The 23,422-nt window shown below is 41.1% G+C and overlaps 1 protein-coding gene across 6 annotated transcripts in view; it reads right to left on the bottom strand.

Moving 5' to 3' along the window:
- QRICH1 (glutamine rich 1) overlaps positions 1-23,422 on the bottom strand; it is a 52,631-nt gene that overhangs the window by 11,419 nt on the left and 17,790 nt on the right. For all 6 annotated transcript variants that reach the window (XM_030306707.1, XM_030306711.1, XM_030306708.1 and 3 more), the window contains 2 exons: positions 6,935-7,975; positions 619-796 (listed from right to left, as the gene is read on the bottom strand). In XM_030306707.1, coding sequence (XP_030162567.1) covers positions 619-796; positions 6,935-7,975 — 1,219 coding nt within the window. The remainder of the gene's footprint in view (positions 1-618; positions 797-6,934; positions 7,976-23,422) is intronic.

The raw sequence follows: 23,422 nt of genomic DNA on the forward strand, positions 1-23,422 counted from the left end.
AGGTAACCCCCAAAGGTGAATGGGAGGGGATCTTGATAACAGTAATCTCTTCACAGGTTGCTCAGATCCCGAGAAGGAGGGCTCAGAGAAGACACTGATCATCAGGGTGCTAAGACGGAAATGGTCACCTGTATCTAAGGTCAGAATTGGCCCACTAAGATAGTAATCCTGTATGCCCTGTTTACATCAAGGCTTTCCTTCCCACAATCCTTCCCACCACACATACCCCCAAAGTTATTAGGGCCAAGACATGAAAGCAAAAACAAAACCCCCCAAAATCCACACCTTAAGAGGAAGAATACGAACATATTGCTAAGGAAGAAGGCCCTTGAGCACACTCACTGGTCCTATCTCCTTCCAGAATTTACTCTGCCCAGATCTGCTAGGTTGACTCCAGAAATCCATGTGTACAAAAATGTCTGGTTTTGGGCAAACACCATAAATCCTGCTCATTACCAGCTTGTTGCTGGTCTTGAATTTAGCATACTATTTCAGATGGTGATCCCTAACCACCAGAGCCAAGCGACACCACTTTTCTGCCATTTTGTCCTCCAGCTGCTTTCATACCACTGCATTTTAGACAGAGTCCACCCTCCTCTCTCCTTCACAAACACTCACTCCCAATGGGTGCCAGTCTGTTCTGAGCATCCTTCTCTAACTCAGCATTCTTGGTCTGGGCCCAGTTTTTCCATACTTCAAGCCCTTCTTCTGGTTTCAGAGAATTTGGAAGCAGAAGTTCTGGGGAAGGCTGTGGCTGTGACTGTGGTTCAACTTCAGCAACCTGGACAGTCTGAGCCTATGAGAGAGAAACCATCAAAATGTGTCAATATTGTTTTCCATCAGGCCCTTCCACAATACTGTTAGAAAAATGTTACCTGTGGTTTTTTTTTTTTTTTTATTAAAAACAACAACAACAAAAAAAACAAAAAACAACTTTCTTCTACTTGTCCTACTTCCAAAAAATTTTGTGGAGTTCTACTCCTTACCCCAGGGACAGCTAAGGCTACTGCAGTGCCTCTCAGCTCTGGCTGGACTTTTGAATCTCTGAATTACAAAAACCAGTATCTGGGCTCCACCCAGAATCTTTTTTTTTTTTAATTTACAGTAACCTTTGTTTTCATTGATATTTCATTTAACATAATTTCAAAGAAGATCTGTGCTGTAAGATGAGCCAAACAACAGAAACCCTAAAGCTCCTAAGAGATTTTTTTCACACTGTTCTGAGTAGGACATGAGGTTTTGGGGTCCCCAATGTTGATACTTAACATTTTAAAATTTTTTATTATTTTTTTAAAGAATTCATTTATTTTTTAAATTTATATCCAAGTTAGTTAGCAATAGTGCAACAATGATTTCAGGAGTAGATTGATACCTAACATTTTACCTCTTGAGATTTTACCAATAGATACAGAAAGAAAAGAGAACATCAATACACAAGAATTAAACTGTAATAAGAAGCTCTTGGGTTACATACCACCCACCTTTTTAAGGCTGTAATGATAATGAAGGATTTCTTCTTCTGGAAAGTTCAATGTCATTTTTTGTTTTGTTTTATTTTGTTTTTTAAGTAAAATGTCACAATATGTGAAAATGTTGCACTTGCTTCTCTTAATACGCTAAAAATGGTGGAAGTTTTTAAGTTCTTCATGAGTCCAAGCTGGGTCATGACTACTACTTCTGGGGATACTTCTGGGGTCTATTCAACACACTAATTCCAAGTTTGGCAACCATCAGCAAAATGACTTGCAATTAAGCCCACAGACGTCTTCCAGAGTGGCAGAATCTTATTCCCATAATGTCAGCTAAGGTTCCAGAGGTGGCTAGGAAAACCCAAATGTTCCCTGGATCCTGAGACAGATGATAAGCACCCAGGCCTGCAAAACTACTGAAAAGAAGACCAGCAGCCAGTGACGGGACACTACCTGCTTTTGCACAGCCAATGATCCTACCAGAAGCAACCAGTGCTGCGTTGCCAAAGCCAATCCAATGTAAAGGCACTCAAACTGCTTTTCCATAGGTCTGCACCAGTTGACAAGGCATACAAGCCTTGAGGCCCCAGAATCTTTTTAAACAGATTAGTCTTTCAAAAACCTTCTCACATAAAAAGGCCATTCTAAAGTTCAGTCATTTCTCAGAACTACTGGCCCAAAGCACAGCTTGTCAAACTATAAAGTGCAAACAAATCACTTAAGGATTTTATTAAAGTGCAGATTCTGATTTGAAAGGTCTCAGGTAGGACCTGAGATTCTGCATTTCTAACAAGTTCCCAAGTGAGGGAGCTGGTTTGCAGAACACACTTTGAATACCAAGTGTCCAGAGTAGTGACCATTAAACTTTTGGGTGCACTTTAAAAACTTCTGGGCTGCTTTTAGAAAATACCCATGACTGGGCCTTATCCTTGCAGATTATGATTTAATTGGTCTGAGGGGGGGGTATGCCACCAGTACTTTTAAAAGCTCCCAGGTGATTCTCATATCCAGTCATGGGTGAAGATCATCCTTTTTAAAAGAAAAAGGAAAGTACAACAAACAAGTTATGTTCTCTCCCCTGCAACTGTAAGATGAGAGGGTTAACACTGAAGGATCTATATGGCTTCTCTAGCTATATATAAGGTTGGTTTTCTCCCCACCATATTCCTTCTCAATAATACTGCTCTATTTCCTAAGGACATTTTTGAAGACAAGAGGCACTACTCTACCTTCCTGCCTCCAAAGGAAGTCATCCCATCCCATCCTCAATGGTCTAACAGCCAAGCCATGCACACAAAGGGGCAGAGAAATGTCCATGAGCCTCAATCACAATCCTCATTTTGGGCAGGATAGATAGCATCATAGATACCAAGCATAAATTCTTGAGTCTCACTCACTTGTCTATATTCTAAACAAATTCCTTTCAGCCATTCATCATGCCAGGGCCTACCCAAAGGGCTAAGCAATGTCAAATTATTCAAACTGAAGGCAAAATGATTTATATACGACACATTAATCTGCCTGTCAATGAGTAAAAATAAAAACTCTCCTTCCTATCTCTGCTCAATTAAACAAGGAGATAAAACAGTATCAGTGCAAGGTTCTTAAATGTTTGTCAACCCAGGAACTCCACTGTAGACACGCTTCCCAGTTCAACTACCAATCTCCTTGGTGAGTCTTAACCACTTTTCCAGTTTGGATTTCCATGTTTGTGGAAATGATTGCTAACTATGCACCTCCAAGCTAAACATCCCCTTAATATACCCAGGGGGTACTATGTTTCCAAGTGAACATCTTACAACCAACCACCTCAAACTAATATCTACAGAGAGAACTCAGCATCTTCCCCATCCAAAACTATTCTCCTCAGAGTTCCCTCCCTACCTTGTTCAACGGCAACACCATCTACCCAAGCTGCAAAATCTAGTAGGAGTGTGAATAGGTAAGTAGGTGGGTGCCACGGCATGTGGGGCAGTACTTTGCTTCTGGTTTTTAGACAGGTGCCCTTCACCCACTAATGTAACATTCCCAAGCATCTTGACAGTAAACTTCTACATCTGTCTAAATGTCAGTGGGTAGGGGTGGTAGTGATCCCAACCAGGATGAAAACTACTGATGTAAGTGGGGCCTTATATACTGTGGTGTAGAGTTTTCCTATTTATAATGGAGTCCTTGGAGAGTTTTAAGCTGAGAAGTGACATATTCTTACATTTTAAGAAAATTATTCTTGCTGATTTATGGAGAATGGATTGAAGAGCGAAGGTACTGGTGGCCTGGACAAGGATGGTGACAGTGGAGAGAATTTAAGAAATTCTGAAAAGTGTGGTGGCAGAACCAAAGTGGCTTCTTGAGAAACTGGCTGTGAGAGTAAGGGAAAGGAGACTCAAGGATGATTCTTGGGTATCTGGTTTAAACAAATGGGTGGAGGATGGTACCACTTTCTGAGAGGGAAAGTTTTTTGTTTTTTTTTAAACAGTACATGTATGTATGTATGTATGTATGTATGTATCTTTAAGTAAACTCTACACCCAATGTGGGGCTCAAACTCAACCCCAAGATCAAGAGTTGTATGCTCTACGGACTGAGCCAGCCAGGTGCCCAGAGGAGAAGTTTTGACAGTGGCAGAGGTGATGCTAATGAAAAGCTGAGATATCCTCAGTAAATCCAAGGAAATGAAAAATAGGCCGCTGGATGTGTGCAAAAGGTTCTAAGGGGAAAGGCATGGTCTAGAGATAAAGATCTGCGTCAATGCAGCACAGGCTCTGGGCTCCAGAGCCAGTCATTCCAGGGCTAAAGCCCAACTCTGCTAAATACTAATCCTGGCTCTGATCTTACTGGTTTAATCTGTGTCTCAGTTTCGTCCTCTGTAAAATAGTGGTACACACCTCATGAAGTTGATGTGAGAATTAAATGAGTTAATATGTGTAACACTGAAATAGTGCCTGGCAGACAGGGTCAGTGACTATCCTCTTCATGGCACCAGCCATCTAGAGGGTGCTGAAAACCATGGCCATGGCCATAAATCCCTTAGGGAGAAAAGAAGGCCAGTACTGAGCTCTGAGGAACATCTACATGTATGGTTTAGACAGAGCCACCAGCACACTCTTCTGAGAAGGAAAAAGAACCAGTAGGGGTAGGAGGAAAAACCACACCAGAAGAGAATTCCAGAAGACAGGTATGATCTGTTGTTTAATATGTTGCTGTGAGATAAAAACAGACATGCCTCTTAAATCTGGCCAAAAAGAGGTCACTAATAACCTTAACAAGAGCAGACTCAAAAACTGAAGAGAAAACCTTTTAGAAGGGAGAGTCGGCTTGCGCAGATAATGCTTTTGAGAACTCTGGGAATAAAGCACAGTGGAGAAACAGGGCAATAGATGGAGGTGCATATGAGCTCAAGGGAGGGCGGTTTCACCATCAACCTGGTTTTAAAGTGGGTGATAAGAGAACTTACATAAAGGGTATGGCAGGTGAAGGACCACAACACTTTGTCATCAGCTCTCCTTAGGGTTCAACTCACATCACAATTATCTTCCCCACAGGCTGTGAGTACTCCAAGGGCAGAGACTCTCTATTCATATTTGTTCCCCAGCACATAGCACTAAGCCTAATAAGGAAGGCAGAGGGATGTCTGTGGTATAAATGGATGAACTCATCTTTCCTGCATGATGGGTATTCTTCTCAATTTTTCCTTTTCCGGTAATACCTGATATACATTCCTGTTAAGACTTTCCCAAAGGAAACATGGCCCCTGAAGAATACAGGCCTACTAAAATGAACTCCAGAAAAGATCTTCTGATACAGGGTCCAGAAGTACAAAGTAAAAGAGGACTTTTAAATTAAAGAGGATTGGCTTGCAAACTGGACCATGAGGCCCAAGAAAGCTGAGAGCCCTGATGTCCTCCATACTGGTGAGCAATAGCTGAGTGCAGAGCTACATCACAATACTCCAGGCTGGTCTCTTCTACGTGCAATTAATCCTACACATCTGTACTTGACTCTTCTTGTTATCACAACTTTTAGGATTCTGGAAAAATTTCCTACCAAAGATCAGATCAAACTCAACTCTTCACTTTGGGAAGATAAATCCTTTGCCTCCCATGCCAACTCCTCTCCCATAGTTCCCCTCTCATGTTGCACTAGGCCATGTCCCTTCTGTCCATCCCTGGTTCTGTATTCATGCTGCTTCACTCTGGTCAGTTGAACCTATAAACTAGAGATCAAATACCACTTTTTTCCACAAAGATGCCTCTGCTGACTTTTTAACCTAGGACAGTTTCTGAATACCAAGTTTATTTTTGTGTGTCGAGCACACAGCACACTTGATTATGCTGCGTTATGTTAAAAAAATAGAAATCATACATTCTTACTCCAAAACTGGACTGGAAGCTACCTGAAGCAATGACTCTGTCTTGCTCAACTTCTAGGCCTGACAGCTGGATATTTAATAGGTCCTTAGCAAAGTCACCTAATATATTATCTATGAAACCACTTGGTCAGCCTTTGCTTAACCAATTACATATGGCCTGAGTTTCTGAGTATGGGCGCTGTTTGTTCCAGCTCCCTTGCATACATTCCCAGGAGTCCCTGAGACACACTGCCTTCAGCAGTCCCATGAGACGAGAGTCCCTAAAGTTTACTAACAGTCTTAAGGAATAAATTTATCCATACCTCTGTGGTATCCTTAAAAAAATTTAACAATTAGAAAACATAAAAGAATCAAGCAATTTTAAAGTTGAAATTTCAACAGGGTTCTATTATTGTAACTTTTCTGTAAGTCTAAAATTATTTCAAAATAAAAGTTAAAAATTTTTTTCAATATAGTTTCCATAACAAAATTAACCAAAGCTTGACTATTGTTAAATACCTTTGGGAAATCACATTGCAGTGGTGGCTCATCTGACACTCCCAAAGGTTATCACTTTTAACAGGCCCTCTGGAAAGTGTTTTTGATCATCTAATTTACCTACATTGTGTCCACAGATGATAACTAAAAAGGAATAATTTCACAGCCTCTCTGCTGTGATGAGTTTACAGTCTAGTGCATACAGTCTAGTGAAAACTAGTTTTCATCTAGTGGATGAAAGTCTAGATCCATTCGTTTGTAATGCAGAAAGTAGCTTATTAAATGCAGATTAACACTTAGTGTGTCCCGTTAGTCTTTACCTTGAACTTTACTCTTAAGAGATTATAAAGAAGCACCTGAAGCATCTACCCCCCCAAAGCAGTTATTGATCGTTTCATCTACCTCCAGTTACCAGGACAGAACTCCTGCTCATTGCATAGCTTCACCTGCTGCTTCTATTCCCCCTCCCCAACCTCAACCAAAATATAAATATTATATATTACTGCAAGACCAACATCGTTGCGGTAAATAAGCCAGAGGTGCTGGAGGCTACCAGGAAAGTTCTGTGTTGCCCTGGGCCCCAGGGCAGCAGGCTGCCCTACAGAGAAGTCTCACTTACTGAACAAGTAACCTGGAGCTGCTGCTGCTGCTGCTGCTGCGGTGGTGGCGGTGGTGTCTGTTCCTGGGGGGTTTGTTGTTGTGGCTGCTGCTGGGGGTCCCATATGTGGACAGTCTGAGCTGTATTCTGGTATGTGCCTGCCACAGCCTGCACAGCCACTGGAATGTGGATGTTGCCATTCATGAACTGTGCTGGAAAGAGAGAGTTTGCAAGGGTCTGCACTACCTCTTCATGTGAGTTTTTCACTACAGACGTGGTGCCCACCATCTTCTCCTTGTCATCCTCCAGCTTTACAGCTGCCAGGGCCGTGGGTGAGCCACTGACATGAACTGCATTGTAGGCTTCCTGGGGAATGGCAATGTGGGTAATGCTCTGCTGTTGAGGATCCCCACGGGGCTGGGCAGAGTAAACAGGGATGGTCCAGGTTTCTCCTGTAGGGCTAGTAATGGTCCCAGTGGCACTATACAGGTGGGCACTGTCTACTGTCAGTAAGTCTGGCCTCAAAGACACATAACTCTGCTGCTGGCCCTGTGGAATGGCCAGCACAGTAGCCACCGGCTGCCCTGAGATGGCATAGGACACAGTGATGGGCATGTCCACTTTGCGTTTCTTCACTGGCTGGAGGACACTGGCTGTGCCAACCCGTCGCTCCCCTTCCCGGGGTGAGCCCTGCTGAGACGGTGGTGGGGAAAGGGCACCCACGGTCTGGATTTGGATCTGCTGACCCCCAGCAAGAGACTGGCCGGCCACCAGCTGAGCCTGGATCTGCTGATGTGGGATGTGCTCCTCTGGGATCTCTGCAGCCTGGATCTGCTGGGCCGCCTGCACGTGCTGCACCTGGATCTGGGCTGCCTGCAGCTGCGAGGGGCTGGGGCTCTGCAGAGACGGGGTCTGGATGGAGGGGGCTGCCGGCTGTGGTGCTTGGCCTTGGATCTGCACCTGGACCTGGATGGGCTGCTCAGCAGGCTGGTGAACGGTGAGCTGCGGGGAGAGCTGCTGAGCCGAGACCTGCTGCGGAGACTGCTGTACCTGCACCTGTACCTGCAGCGACAAGATTCACCAGTGAGTGAACCAGGCAACATTAAGAATTCAGCCCCAAAAGGAAGAGATCTCAGGGAGAGGCCCTAGGTAATGTGAGGAGAAGGGGCTTCTTTGGAAGACCCAAGGCTTCTTTGGAGACCATAACCCCCAAAACCATGTGCATAATTCTCCATCATCACACAGCATTCAGAGCAACAATTAGCTACCAGAGCAAGTAAGACTATCAACTTGGATCTCTGAAGAAAATATCAGAACTTCTGCTTATGTTTTAATTATTGTTTTAAGGTGTGACCCCACCCCTTTGTTTTTGCAGATTGGTATAGTACAAGTAGATAGTTTATAAAAATATATTTTGGTGTATGATCAAAAACAGTTTATCCATGGGGTGAGTAATAAAAAGTGTGTGGACAGGGGCACCTGGGTGGCTCAGTCAGTTAAGCATTGGGCTTTGGCTCAGATCATGACCTCGTGGTTCATGGGTTCAAGCCCTGCATTGGAGTCTTTGCTGACAGCTCAGAGCCTGGAGCCTGCTTTGGATTCTGTGTCTCCTTCTCTCTCTGCCCTTCCCTCACTAGCACTCTCTCAAAAATAAGTAAACAACAAAAAAATATATACTAAAAAAACAGTCTGGTGGGGACCAATGTTCTAAAGGGTCAGCAAGACAAGTACATTTTACAGGCATGCAATTCTCAACCCAGGATCAAAACTACTCCCACCACAGACTAGTGGAAAACACAGTAGAGACAAAACTCTTGAATTTGGAGAGATCTCCCAATATTGCTATTAAAATGTAGGCACTGATAAATAATTTCTTAAGATATCTTTTTTTTTAATGTTTATTTACTTCTGAGAAAGAGAGAGAGAGAGAGAGAGAGTGCAAGTGGTGAAGGGGCAGAGAGAGAGGGAGACACAGAATCCGAAGTAGGCTCCAGGCTCTGAGCTGTCCACATAGAGCCTGATGCAGAGTTTGAACTCACGAACTGCGAGATCATGACCTGAGCCTAAGTTGGACGCTTAAGCGGCTGAGCCAACCAGGCACCCGTTAAGTAAGGTATCTTCAAAAAAGAAGCATTATGGGGCGCCTGGGTGGCTCTGTCGGTTAAGCGTCCGACTTCAGCTCAGGTCATGATCTCACGGTCCGTGGGTTCGAGCCCCGCGTCGGGCTCTGTGCTGACAGCTCAGAGCCTGGAGCCTGTTTCCGATTCTGTGTCTCCCTCTCTCTGTGACCCTCCCCCGTTCATGCTCTGTCTCTCTCTGTCTCAAAAATAAATAAACGTTAAAAAAAAAAATTAAAAAAAAAAAAAAAAAAAAAAGAAGCATTAAACAAACCCACAAGATTCCTGACAATTTAATCTAAGGAAGGTTACTATATCCTCCTTCTGATTTCTGATGATAATGCAGTTCATTTCTTATTGCTGTTACCTCAGCATACAAAGCAGCATGAAAAGATGCCTTGTATAGCCTGTAGTTAAAAAAAGAAAGAAAGAAAAAGATATTTCCTTCAGACACACATATCTAAACTCTAAACACTGGTAGGAAGGTAGAAAGGAAGGCAGATGAGAGATTTTATCTATCTAATAAAAGAAGCAGACACATCGGGGTGCCTGGGTGGCTCAGTCGGTTAAGCGCCAGACTTCGGCGCTGTGTCTCGCGGTTCGTGAGTTCAAGCCCCGCGTCGGGCTCTGTGCTGACAGCTCAGAGCCTGGAGCCTGTTTCAGATTCTGTGTCTCCCCCTCTCTCTGACCCTCCCCTGTTCATGCTCTGTCCCTCCCTGTCTCAAAAATAAATAAAACGTTAAAAAAAATTTTTTTTAAAGAAGGAGACACATCACAAAAATAATCAAGCATGGTGCTAGGACAACTGGCTATCCATATGAAAACAATGAAGTTGCATCTCTTAATTATTTCATACACAAAAAATTTAAAAAGGATCTGAACAAACATTTCTCCAGAGAAATGCAAATGGACAATAAGCCAATGAAAAGTTGGTCAACATCATTAGTTATAAGGAAATGCAAATCAGAACCACAATAAGATGCCACTTGAAAGCCATTAAGATGGCTATAATTAAAAAAAGACCGAACTACTGGGACCTCATCAAAATAAAAAGCTTCTGCACAGCTTAGGAAACAATCAGCAAAACTAAAAGGCAACCGACAGAATGGGAGAAGATATTTGCAAATGACATATCAGATAAAGGGTTAGTATCTAAAATCTATAAAGAACTTCTCAAACTCAACACCCCCAAAACAAATAATCCAGTGAAGAAACGGGCAAAAAACATGAATAGACACTTCTCCAAAGAAGACATCCAGATGGCCATGGAAATGGCACATGAAAAAATGCTCAACATCATTTATCATCAGGGAAATACAAATCAAAACCACAATGAGATACCACCTACACCTGTCAGAATGGCTAACATTAACAGCTCAGGCAACAACAGATGTTGGCGAGGATGCGGAGAAAGAGGATCTCTTTTGCATTGTTGGTGGGAATGCAAGCTGGCGCAGCCACTCTGGAAAATAGTATGGAGGTTCCTCAAAAAACTAAAAACAGAACTACCCTACGACCCAGCAATTGCACTACTAGGTTTTTATCCAAGGGATACAGGTGTGCTGTTCTGAAGGGACACATGCACCCTCATGTTTATAGCAGCACAATCAACAACAGCCAAAGTATGGAGCCCAAATGGCCATCGATGGATGAATGGATAAAGAAGATGTGGTATATATATACAATGGAGTATTACTCAGCAATCAAAAAGAATGAAATCTTGCCATTTGCAACTACGTGGATGGAACTGGAGGGTACTGTGCTGAGTGAAATTAGTCACAGAAAGACAAAAATCATATGACTTCACTCATATGAGGACTTTAAGAGACAAAACAGATGAACATAAGGGAAGGGAAACAAAAATAATATAAAAACAGGGAGGGGACAAAACAGAAGAGACTCATAAATATGGAGAACTGAGGGTTATGGGAAGGGTTGTGGGAGGGGGAATGGGCTAAATGGGTAAGGGGCACTAAGGAATCTACTCCTGCAATCATTGTTGCACTATATGCTAATTTGGATGTAAATTTTAAAAAATAAAAGATAAAGTTAAAAAATAATAAAAAAAGAAAATAATACATACAGAGTTTTTATTCTCAATAAATAAATATTTGATTAAAAAAAAAGACTGACAATAACAAGGGTTGACAGGGATGTAAAAAAATTGGAATCCTCATATACTGCCAGGAGGAGTGTAAAATTGGTTCAGCTGCTTTGGAAAACAGTCTAGCAGTTTCTCAAAAAGTTAAACATACCTATGACAAAGATATGAAAAACCCACAGGACCCAGCAATTCCACTCCTAGGTATATACCTAAGAGGAATGAAAACTATGTCCACATAAAAATGTAGATACAAATGTTTATAGTAGCCTTATTCCTAATAGCTAAAAAGCAGAAACAACCCAAATGTTCATAAATTGATCAATTAAAAATATATTTGATATTTCCATAGAACAGGGTATTATTTAGCAACAAAAAGGAATGAATGAAACTTTGGTACAACTTAGATAAACCTAGTGAAAACACTATGCTAGCGGCACCTGGGTGGCTCAGGTAGGCATTCGACTCTTGATTTTGGCTCAGGTCATGATCTCATGGTTCATGAAATCAAGACCCGAGTAAGGCTCTGTGCTGACAGTGTGAAGCCTGCTTGGGATTCCCCAACCCCCCTCTCTCTCTGCCCCTCCCCTGCTCTCTCTCAAATAAACATTAAAAAAAAATTATGTTAAGGGAAGTCAGTCACAAAGACTAATGATTATCTAAGAGCACAGGATTGGGGAAAATATAAAGGGGTAATGGGTACAGGGTTTCTTTTTTGGGTTGATAAAAATGTTCTAAAATTGGTTGCAGAACTCTGTGGGTAGATTTAAAAACTGCTGAATTATATACTTTATTTTTTTTAATTAATTATTTTTATGTTTATTCATTTTTGAAAGACAGAGAGAGACAGAGCACAAGCAGGGGTGGGGCAGAGACAGAGGGGGACACACAATCTGAAGCAGGCCCCAGACTCTGAGCTGTCAGCACAGAGCCTGACACGGGGCTCGAACTCACGAACCGTGAGATCATGACCTGAGCCAAAGTCGGAAGGTCAACTGACTGAGCCACCCAGACGCCCCTGAATTTTATACTTTAAATAGGTGAATTATATGAGAATTAGATCTCAGTAAAGCCATTACTAATTAAAAAGATAAGCAAGGAGGTTATGTAAAGGGCATAATAGACCTTGAAGTCAGACTTGAACTTCAATTGCTGGTATACTTTCCTAGCTGTGATTCCCCTTAGATGTAATATAAAGGGGGAGAACACCTAACTCCCTAGAGTTGTAATGAGCATAAAATAATATTTACCAATATACAGTAGGTGCTCAAAAAGGAGGTTTCCTTCCTTATAAGCATTATTTCTTCTTTGTAGACTTTGTTTCGAGAGAGAGGGTGTGAGCAGAGGAGAAGCAGAGTTAGAATCCCAAGCAGGCTCCATGCTATCAGCATGGAGCCCAATGTGGGGCTTGATCCCACAACCGTGAAATCAAGAGTCTGATAAGCATTATTTCTTTACACCAGCGAGTCTCAAAATATAGCTTCCAGGCCAACAGCATTAGTACCCAGGCACTTTTAGAAATACAAATTCTCAGGTCCCACCTCAGAACTACTGAATCAGAAACTCTGGGGAACAAGCCTAGCAATCTATCTTAACAAGTTTTCCAGTTGACTGATGAAGGCCCATGTTTAGAACCAGTGCTTTACATCAAGGACATAAAGGAAACTATGAAACCAATTACTATAGAAGCTTTTTTGGTCCTGGGATCCTCTCAAAAAATTATTGAGGACCCCCACTAGCTTTTGATTACATGGATATAGATGTTGATATCTACTGTATTAGAAATTAAAACTAGGGCACCTGGGTGGCTTAGGTGCTTAAGCATCTGGCTCTTGGTTTTGGCTGAGGTCATGATCTTGTGGTTCATGGGTTTGAGTGCCACATTGGGCTCTGTGCTGACAGTGCAGAGCCTGCCTGGAATTCTGTCTGTCTCTCTCTGGCTCACTCTCTCTCTCAAAAATTAATAAGTAAACCTTAAAAAAAAAAGTCCCTTGATGTAGCAAACCTCATTTAAAAAAAAAAAAAAAAACTAAAAAAAAAAACAAAACAACTAGGATATCACACAAACCAATCTTGTTAACATAAATAACACATGCCTATGAAAAGGCATACCTAGGTTTATTGTGCTCCCCCCACACAATATAGGTTTTTATTTTTTTAATGTTTATTTATTTGAGACAGAGAGAGCACCAGCAGGGAAGGGGCAGAGAGGGAAAGAATCGAAGCCCTGACCTGGGGTTTGAACTCAAACTATGAGATCATGACCCAGACTGAAATCAAGAGTTGGATACTTAACCAACTGAGCCACCCAGGTGCCCCTTTTATCATTATATTTTTTATAGTGATCTGTTGAGATCTTTGATGTTACTAAGTTACTTGTTATAATTGGGGACCAATGAACCTTGCCCATATAAGACCACCGCAAACTTAATTGATAAATGTGCATGTTCTAACAGCTCCACCAACAGGCCTCCTTATTTCCAGAGACAAAATAATATTGAAATTAGGCCAATTAAAAACAACAGCTTCTAAGTGTTTAAGTGAAAATAAGAGTCATTTCCAAAAGCTAGAAATGACTAAACTTAGTGAGAAAGGTATGTCAAAAGCCAAGGCAGGCCAAAAGCTAGGCCTCTTGTGCCAAACAGTTAGTGAAGCTGTGAATGCAAAGGAAAACTTCTTGAAGGAAATTGTTACTCCAGTGAACACATGAATGATGAGAACACCAACTTTATTGCTAAAAGGAGAAAGTTTAAGTCAGCCAAAGACTAATTCAGAGCAAGACCCCAACTCTCTTCAATTCTACAAAGGCTGAGAGAGAGGGGAGGAACCTGCAGAAGATAAGTCTGAAGCTAGCGGAGGTTGGCTCATGAGGTTTAAGCTGTCTCCATAATGTAAAAGTGTAAGGTGAAACAGCAAGTGCTGATGTAGAAGCTACAGCAAATTATATAGAAGATCTAGTTAAGGTAATTAATGAAAGTGGCTATACGAAACAACAGATTTTCAATGTAGATAAAACAGTCTTATATTTGAAGATGCCATCTAGGACTTTCATAGCTGCAGAGGAGAAATCAATGCCTGGCTTCAAAGCCTCAAAGAATAGGCTGACACTGTGTTAGGGGCTTATGCAGCTGGGTAACTTTATGGTGAAACTGAAGTTCACTTATTATTCCAAAGGTCCTAGGGCTAAGGTCCTTAGGATTTATGCTAAGTTTACTTTGTTTGTACTCTATACATAGAAAAACAAAGCCTGGATGATAGCACATCTGTTTAACGTGGCTTACTGAATAATTCTAAGCCCAGTGTTGAGACCTACTGCTCACAAAAAAAAGGTTCTTTTCAAAATATTACTGCTCACTGACAATGCATGTGGTCATTCAATAGTTCTTAAATTTTTTTAAAAAATGTTTATTATTTTTGACAGAGAGAGAGAGAGAGAGAGAGAGAGAGACACAGAGCATGAGCAGGGGAGGGGCAGAGAGAGAGGGAGACACAGAATCCAAAGCAGGCTCCAGGCTCCTAGCTGTCAGCACAGAGCCTGACACAGGGCTCAAACTCAGACCATGAGATCACGAGCTGAGTCGAAACCAAGAGTTGGATGCTTACTGACTGAGCCATTCAGGTGCCCCAGCAATAAAGTATTTTTAAATTAAGATATGTATACTCTTTTTTTTAAGACATAATGCTGTTACATACTTAACAGACTACAGTTTAGTCTGAACAACTTCTATATGCACTGAGAAACCAAGTCATTTGACTCACTTTAGTGCGATATTCACTGTATTGCAGTAGTCTAGAACTGAATTTGCAGTATCTTTGAAGTATGCACGTATTTGCCAAAAAATTTTTTTATGAGTTGCATTTTTTACATTTTTTGCAACTTGCTTTAATGGCTGACTTAATTGAAGACAGCTGGATTCTATTTGCTTCTGCATTCCATCTGTTGTGTATACATCACATGTGGCATCTAAAAAACTCCACTGTACATTCATAAGAAAATGAGAATGAAAAAGGCAGGTAACATCTCAGTATTCTAATAAAAACAGCTTTGATTTTAAGAAGTCCTGCAAGGGTACTGGGGATGACCAATCTTGAACCACCCTTTAAGAACCACTACTACAGGGGTGCCTGGGAGGCTCAGTGGGTTAAGTGTCTGACTTCAGCTCAGGTCATGATCTCACTGTTTGTGGGTTTGAGCCCCATTGTTGGGCTCTGTGTGGACAGCTCAGAGCCTGGAGCCTGCTTCAGATTCTGTGTCTCCCCCCCCCCCCCGCCCCTCCCTGCTAGTGCTCTTTCAAAAATGAACATTAAAAAACAAAAACAAAAAAAACTACTATAAGGGCGCCTGCATGATTCAGATGTTAAGCATCTGACTTTCACTCAAGTCATGATCTCATGGTTTGTGAGTTCGAGTCTCACATCGGGTGAGCTCGAGCCCACTTTGGTGGGTGAGCCCTGCTTCTGATTCTCTCTGCCTCTCACTCACTTGCACCCTCTCTCTCAAAAACAAACAAAAAAAACCCCACTACTATAGAGTTAATTACATAGTACACTTTATAATTGTTATTACCTCCTTAAAAATGAAAAAATTTTAATCTGGTTATCACTAAATTATAGCTCATATGCTTCATAATTTTACGGTATCTCTTTTAATGGATTTTTTAAAGAAACCATTTATCAACATTCAAACTTCCAACAGAATCAGAAACAAGTTATCACAATTACTATGGAAATACTATGGAATCAGAACTGGGGTGGGGGGAGGATCTACTCCTCACTCCAGAATAAACCAGCACAAGTAATCTGATGCCATTTTAGATACAAAGTAGCTAGAATTTAAAATTAGAGGAGTAAGAGCTAAGAGTTATAGCACTTTGTGACATTTCTTTACCAATGTCAACATATTGAGTAAGAAATCATACATTTTGTTTATAACCTTCAATCATAACTATCAAAGGTCAATAAGAATTAAATGTTATTTTTATTACCTCCCTTCCAATTTTTATTCATATAAAAACATAACTTTATTTTTTTAATAAAAAAAATGAAATTTTACTCAAAGAAGAGGAAACAGAACTGAAGTGAAGGAGGAGGAGAAAAAGAAAAAAAACCTAAGGAAGACATTCAGAAGTTGGTATTGTGATTCACTAGTTGCTCTCTGTTTCTTAACAGGTTTACCTGTAATTTTCAAGATTATATTTAGATCAATTGTCTCGAAAAAATTACAGATAACTACAGAAAAAAAAATATATATATATATAATAAAAAGGCATTTTTTAAACTTAAGCCTAGATTTAAGATGATTCTCAAGAGGTACAAAAAGGAAAACTATCATCTCTAAGCCTAGCATATCCTAGAAAAGTTACATATCAAATAGGAGAGGGGGGACATTACTAGGGGCATGAATTTGGTTTTATTGTTTCAAAAACCACTGTTTCTCACCTCTCAATCCCTCATGAATCACACCATGTTTTAGTTCCCTTCACATTTAAATTATTCAACCTTATTGGGGCACCTAGGTGGCTCAGTTGGTTAAGCATCCATCCTCTGCTCAGGTCACAAACTCAAGGTGTATGAGTTCAAGCCCCACATTGGGCTCTCTGGTGTCAGTATGGAGCCTGCTTCAGATCCTCTGCCTCCCCTCTTTCTGGCCCTCCCCCTCTCATGTTCCTTCTTTCTCTCTCTCTCAAAAATAAACAAACCTAAATTTTTTTTTAAATTACTCAACCTTCTCATTTGGCTCCCTACCTTCTCCAGAGTTTCTAATTGCCTTTTTTTTTTTCCAGATGATCAGAAGAGACACTTAAAATAACTATACTTCTGAGCTCTTGACCACATAATATGTACCGCACTACTACTTTCTTCTTGAGCATTCTGACTTTCTATTTCAACCTGGACAGACTGCTTTCTGGCTCTTCTGTATGGCTACCACACTGCAATCAGATCTCAATTCTGAGTTGGTTCTACCATTTCTTTTATTTTCATGACTTTTCTTAGATTCTTTATTTCATTGAGTATACTATCAATTAAGTTTTTCAGAAAGTATGTCTAAATGTGGTCTGCAGAGCAGCACATTCAACATCAACCTGGAAATTTGACAGAAATGAAAATTCTCTGGAAATGAAAACATTATGCCAAAGAGATATCTGCACTCCCATGTTTAGAGCATTATTTACAATAAACAAAGACATGAAAATGAATGAAATGTCTGAACAGATGGATAAAAAAGTTATGGAATATATAAAAAATGGGATTTTACTCAGCCATAAGAAAGGAGGAAATTCTGCCATTTGTGACAACATAGATGGACTTTCTAGGGCTTTATGCTAAGTGAAATAAGTCAGAGAAAGGCAAATACTACACAATCTCAAAATCCAAACAAAAAAGGAACAAACCCATGGGGGAAAAAAAAGAGATCAGATTTGTGGTTACCAAAAGCAGTGAGTGGAGAAAGCAGGAAGAACAGGATGAATGTGGTCAAAACGTACAAACTCCAAGTTATAAGATATGCTAGGGATATAATAAACAATTGGATGGATGACTGTAGCTAACAATGCTGTATGATACAGAGGAAAGTTAGTAAATCCTAAGAGTTCTCATCACAAAGAAAAAAATTTATCTTTTCATCTATATCAGATGATGGATGTTAACTAAACTTATTTCGTGATATACTTAAGTCAAATCATTAAGCTGTAGACTTAAACTTATATAGTGCTATATGTCAAATATATCTCAATAAAATTGGGGGGAAAGTGCAAATTCCCAGAACTGACTCCAGTCCTACACTCAAGCAGAATTCAGGGGTTGGGAGGGGTGGGGGAAACAGCCATTTCCATTTTAAGAAACTTTTCAGGTGATTCTAATGCACCCTGAAGTTTGATAACCACTAGTCTAGAAATTTTATTGGACCTCATTTGTCAATGTTATTAGTTTGTAGATGGTTAATCTTCCTTTTCCTCAGTGTTTAGAACCTAAGTAATCCAGAGCTCAACCCAACATTAAGACTAAGTATTCCAACCAAGAAACAATGAGAAACCATGAAGTAATGCATGTATTACCTCAATTAGGAATCTTTTCTTCCAATCACTGAAACTAAACAAACAAACATCTAATACCATTTCTTGATTTTTTTTGTTTTCTTTCCAGCTAAAATGTAAAACCAAGATTTCATTTAAAGGAGACTCGGGGTCCTGGGTGGCTAAATTGGTTGAGTGTCCATGTCTTGGTTTCAGGTCAGGTCATGATCTCACGGTTTGTGAGTTCAAGCCCTGCATCAGGCTCTGTGCTGACAGCACAGAACATATTTAGGATTCTCTCTCTCTTCCTCTCTGTCTGCTCCTCCCCCACTCATGCTTGCTCTCTCAAAATAAATACTTTGAAAAAGAAAAAAAAAAGAAGAATAAACTGGGGCACCTGTGTAGCTCAGTCAGTTAAGCATCCAACTTCAGCTCAGGTCATGATCTTGCAGTTCATGAGTTCCAGCCCCACCTGGGGCTCTCTGCTGTCAGCACAGAGCACACTTCAGGTCCTCTGCCCGACCCCCCCCCCCCTTTGCCCCTACCCCACTCACATGCACATGCTCTTGCTCTCTAAAAAATAAACATTAAAAAAATATTTAAAGGAGAATAAACTCAGTGAGTGTGTCAGGTCAATTTCCAAATTCCACCTTATAAATGATTTTAAACTTTTTTTTTTTTTTAAGTTTACTTATTTTTGAGAGAGCAAGCAGGGAAGGGGCAGAGAGAGAGGAAGACAAACCCAAGGAGGCTCTGCACTGTCAGCAGATTGGCAGCACAGAGCCCGTCGCTTAACTGACTGAGCCCCCCAGGTGTCCCCTCATGAACAATTTTATTTCCACAAGAAAGAATAATTCTTCTCGTACATTTCTCTGAAGCTCCACTGGTCCAATACCCATTAGTTACATGTAGTTGCCAATCACTTGAGATATTCAAACTATGATGTGCTACAAATCAGGTGCTACAAGTACAAAACATAACCAGATTTCAAGGATTTGTATCAAAGAAGGGCCAAACAGTTTATCGGTAATATTATACTGATCACATGTTGAAAAACTATATTAGATTAAATAAAATGTGATTAAAAAAATCAATTTCACCTCTTGTATTCCCTTTAGAAAAGAGGCTACTAGGGGTGCCTGGCAGTCAGAAGACCATGCTACTCTTGATCTCAGGGTTACGAGTTCAAACCCCACACTGGGTGTAGGGATTACTTAAAAAGAAAAACAAAAAAAACAAGAGAGAGGCTACTAGAAAACTTACAACAACGTATGTGGCTCACATTCCATTTCATGTTCTGAGTCTTACTGAGGAGGGATAGTTAAGGACAGTGCTCAGTGTGCTGGCAGAAGACCAGACTAGGTGAGGAATCGTACACCTAGGACCAAACCTTTTAACAACTAGTCTAGCAAAACTTTAGGGACCTTGATAGAATTTCACTGTTCAAATAACACTCTTCTGAAAACTAGTAGTCTTTACCCAAGTATTAAACATTTGCTAAACTCTGTTTTTTTAAATGTTTTTTAATGTTTTAAAGTTTTTAATGTTTATTTTTGAGAGAGAGGGAGAGAGAGATAGAGACAGACAGAGTATGAGCAGGGGAGGGGCAGAGAGAGGGAGACACAGAATCCAAGGCAGGCTCCAGGCTCTGAGCTGTCAGCACAGAGGCTGATGCGGGGCTTGAACTCACAAACTGTGAGATCAGGACCCGAGCCGAAGTCGGACACTTAACCAACTGGGCCACCCAGGTGCTCCTGCCACACTCTTATGATATAAATGAACTTAGAAATATGGTAGGGAAGAGATTTAACTGTGGGCAAAAGGCTGGATATGAAGGGGCAGAAAAGGCAGCAATAAATGGGTCACCAATCCAATCAGGATCCCAATCAGCCCACAAAGTGCCTGTGAGAGAATAGCTGACGGTAGTCTTGTTTTTGGCTGCAAAACCATGTTTGGAGAACACATCATATTATGAGCACTGCCTCTCAAGGCAGAAGCCAGAATCACTGTCCCAACATCCTCTTCTGCAGCTAGAATGCAGGCATATGACCAAAGCTTCCCAAATTAGACACACTGTATGCAATTTGGACTCAGAGGGGAACAACATGAGGAAGCAGGAACCACAACCTCCATTTTCTGGTAAGAGTGGAGGAATATGGCAGAAATGGAGCAGGATGGCATAGATCCCAATGAGAGACTGTGGTAGGGCAAGGACCTGGGCCCAGGGGTATGGCAGAAGGTCTCTGACAGAACAGGCCTTCAATGTGACCTGAATCCTATTCCTGGATGCACAGCCTCCAAGACCCATTCTCTGGCCCTCCCGTAAATTCCCTGAGTTAACAGCTATCCTTTAATCAATTTTTTCTGAATAAATGAGGGGGATGAGGGGGAATGCTGTCTGATATTTGTAACTAAAAACCAATACCCAGATGGATACAGAAAATATCACATCAAGTTGAAAACTTTAAAATAGTATTTTTACCTTGGGAAAGGGGGTTGTTTAGAAGGGTATCAGAGATTTGAACTGCATTTGTAACAGTTTATGTATTAAAAGAAAAAAGGGATAAAAATGACATATTACCAACAGCGTGGGAATCTTATTTATAAATGTTTGGATACTTTTAAAAACTCTAAAAGGCAACGGGGGCCACAGGTAGGAATGGCATTAATGAGAAGTGGAAGAAGAAAACAAAAGCAACTATTATTTATTTATCGAGGATTACTATGTGCCAATGTGCTTATAACCTAGTATTTTATGTAATCCTCAAAATAACTACAATATGAATTCTTTTTATTTTCATGATATAGATAAGGAAATGGACTCTATGTGGTTAAATCACTTGCCTAAGATGACACACATCTAAAGTAGCAGAGGCAGACCAGATTCGTCTGTCTGAGTCAAGTCTGGCTCTTAATTAACTTTCCTCATTCTCAGTAGCTCACACTACGATGAGGGGTTAGGGACCATCCAGCATGGAGGAAATGTGCAACAAGAAGAAAAAGAGGAAGAGGGACAAAAGTTGAAATGACAAACGGGGAAGAGTTGCACTTTGAGCCACTGAGGCCTTGAGATCTTGACTTCTAGCACCAGAAGAAGCAAGTGATGAGAGGTCTCTTTCCCCAGAGTATCCTTCACTTGTGAGGCCAGTTTGACCAACCAGACTTGTATGAAGCCTCAGTTCCTGCCCTGTAGGAACTGAGAAGGGCAGAGAAGAAACAAGCAATTCTATGGGTGCTAAGTGAAACCCAACACCTGCGATTCACCATCAGAAGGCCTTCTCTCTGGCACATGCATTTAACTTCAAGTGGATGCTTTAGGAAGCACCCAACTCAAGAGGGCTCTTGAAAGGGAAGATCCAAATGAATCCCCGTCACCTAGCTCAGGCCAACCTACCAGGAACAGGAAAATTGGGGTCTTTTCTAGTATTGTACACACTGTCAAGGCTCTTACATGGGAGCTCTTGTTTTTGCCTTCAGAAGGTACTTTCTTAACTCAAATAGATGTAGGGTACTGTTATGTAATAAGAAATACATATTTTGGTCTCTCTGGTTCCTGGCTGGAGCTCCTAAAACCTTCGTTAATTTCCTAAGTGATAATAAAAGTGCCAGGAGCATCATGTATTCTAATGATGTATTCATGCATTCAACTCTTAGAGGGCTCCTGGATGGAGGCTGGTCACTGGTAAGACCAAACCATGATTAAAGTTTGATACCTTCAGGGGCGCCTGGGTGGCTCAGTTGGTTAAGTGGCGGACTTCAGCTCAGGTCATGATACCGAGGTTCACGGTTCTAGCCCCATGTTGGGCTCTGTGCTGACAGCTCAAAGCCTGGAGCCTACTTTCGATTCTGTGTCTCCCTCTCTCTGCCCCTCGCCCACTCATGGTCTGTCTCTCTCTCAAAAATAAATAAAACGTTAAAAAAAATAAAAACAAAACAAAACAAAACAAAGTTTGGTTGGGGCGCCTGGGTGGCTCAGTCGGTTAAGCGTCCAACTTCAGCTCAGAGCTGTGGTGACAGCTCAGAGCCTGGAGCCTGCTTTGGATTCTGTGTCTCCCTCTGTCTCAAAAATAAATAAAAACATTAAAGAAAAAAAAATTTTTTAAATTATTTTTTATGTTTATTTTTGACAGAGAGAGAGACAGAGCAATAGCTAGGGAGGGGCAGAGAGAGAGGGAGACACAGAATCTGAAACAGGCTCCAGGCTCTGAGCTTGTCAGCACAGAGCCCGATGTAGGGCTCGAACTCACAGACCGTGAGATCTTGACCTGAGCCACCCAGGTGCCCCCCCAAAAAAACTTTTTTAAATAAATAAAAACAGAGCTTGGTATTTCAGCCCATGCTCCACTCTGTAAAGAAGAGGGGCTAGAAATTGATTTACTAATGGATCATACCCATGTGCTGTAGGCTCCATAAAAATCCCAAAAGTATGGGGGGTTCAGGGAACTGTGTGTCAATGAATACACTCACATGCCAGGAGGGTGGTACACCCAAACTCCAAAGGGACAGAGGCCCCTCTATGTCTTTATTCTGTTCATTTGTATCCTCTATTGTATCATTTATTATATAATATTCCAGGAAACATGTTTCCCTGAGTTCTGCCAGTTGTTCTAACAAATTATGAAACCTAAGGAGGGGTAGGGAGAACCCCAACTGATAGATGATCAATCAGAAGTACAGTAACCTGGGACATGTGATTGGTGTCTGAGCTGGGGGGAAGTCTTGTGGAATTGATCCCTTAACCTGTGGGACCTGATGCTAATTCCAAGTAGACAGCGTCAGACTGAATTACAGGACAGCCAGCTGGTGTCAGAGAATTGGTAAATGTGGGAAAAACCACACTTTTGGTAGTCTGAAGTGTGAATGTGTTAGTAGTAAGGGAACACAGTGAGACTTATTCAGATAGCTACTCTTCTAATTAACATGTACCTGTCTCCCACCAATCCACTAAAACTGTTTTAAAAATGTAATTACTTTGTATACATACAAGGTATGTGTTGCACAGATTAAGTCAGAGGATAAAGGCAACTCTGAGGTGATGACAGATGTTTTTTAAAAGGCAATCTAATTTTGCCGTAATTTAAAAAAAAGCAATCTAGAAAACAGCCTGAGCTCTCAAGACAGTAAATTGTTTTAAATATCATTAATATATACTTAATTTTTCTTACTGTTTATTTTGAGAGAGTGGAGCAGGGACAGAGAGGGAGAGAGAATCTCAAGTAAGAATGCCAAGCATGGAGCCTGTCGGTGAGGCTCGATCTCACAACTGTGAGATCATGAC

This window comes from Lynx canadensis, chromosome A2 (genome assembly GCF_007474595.2).
Source record: "Lynx canadensis isolate LIC74 chromosome A2, mLynCan4.pri.v2, whole genome shotgun sequence".
In the NCBI taxonomy this organism is placed as follows: domain Eukaryota; kingdom Metazoa; phylum Chordata; class Mammalia; order Carnivora; family Felidae; genus Lynx; species Lynx canadensis.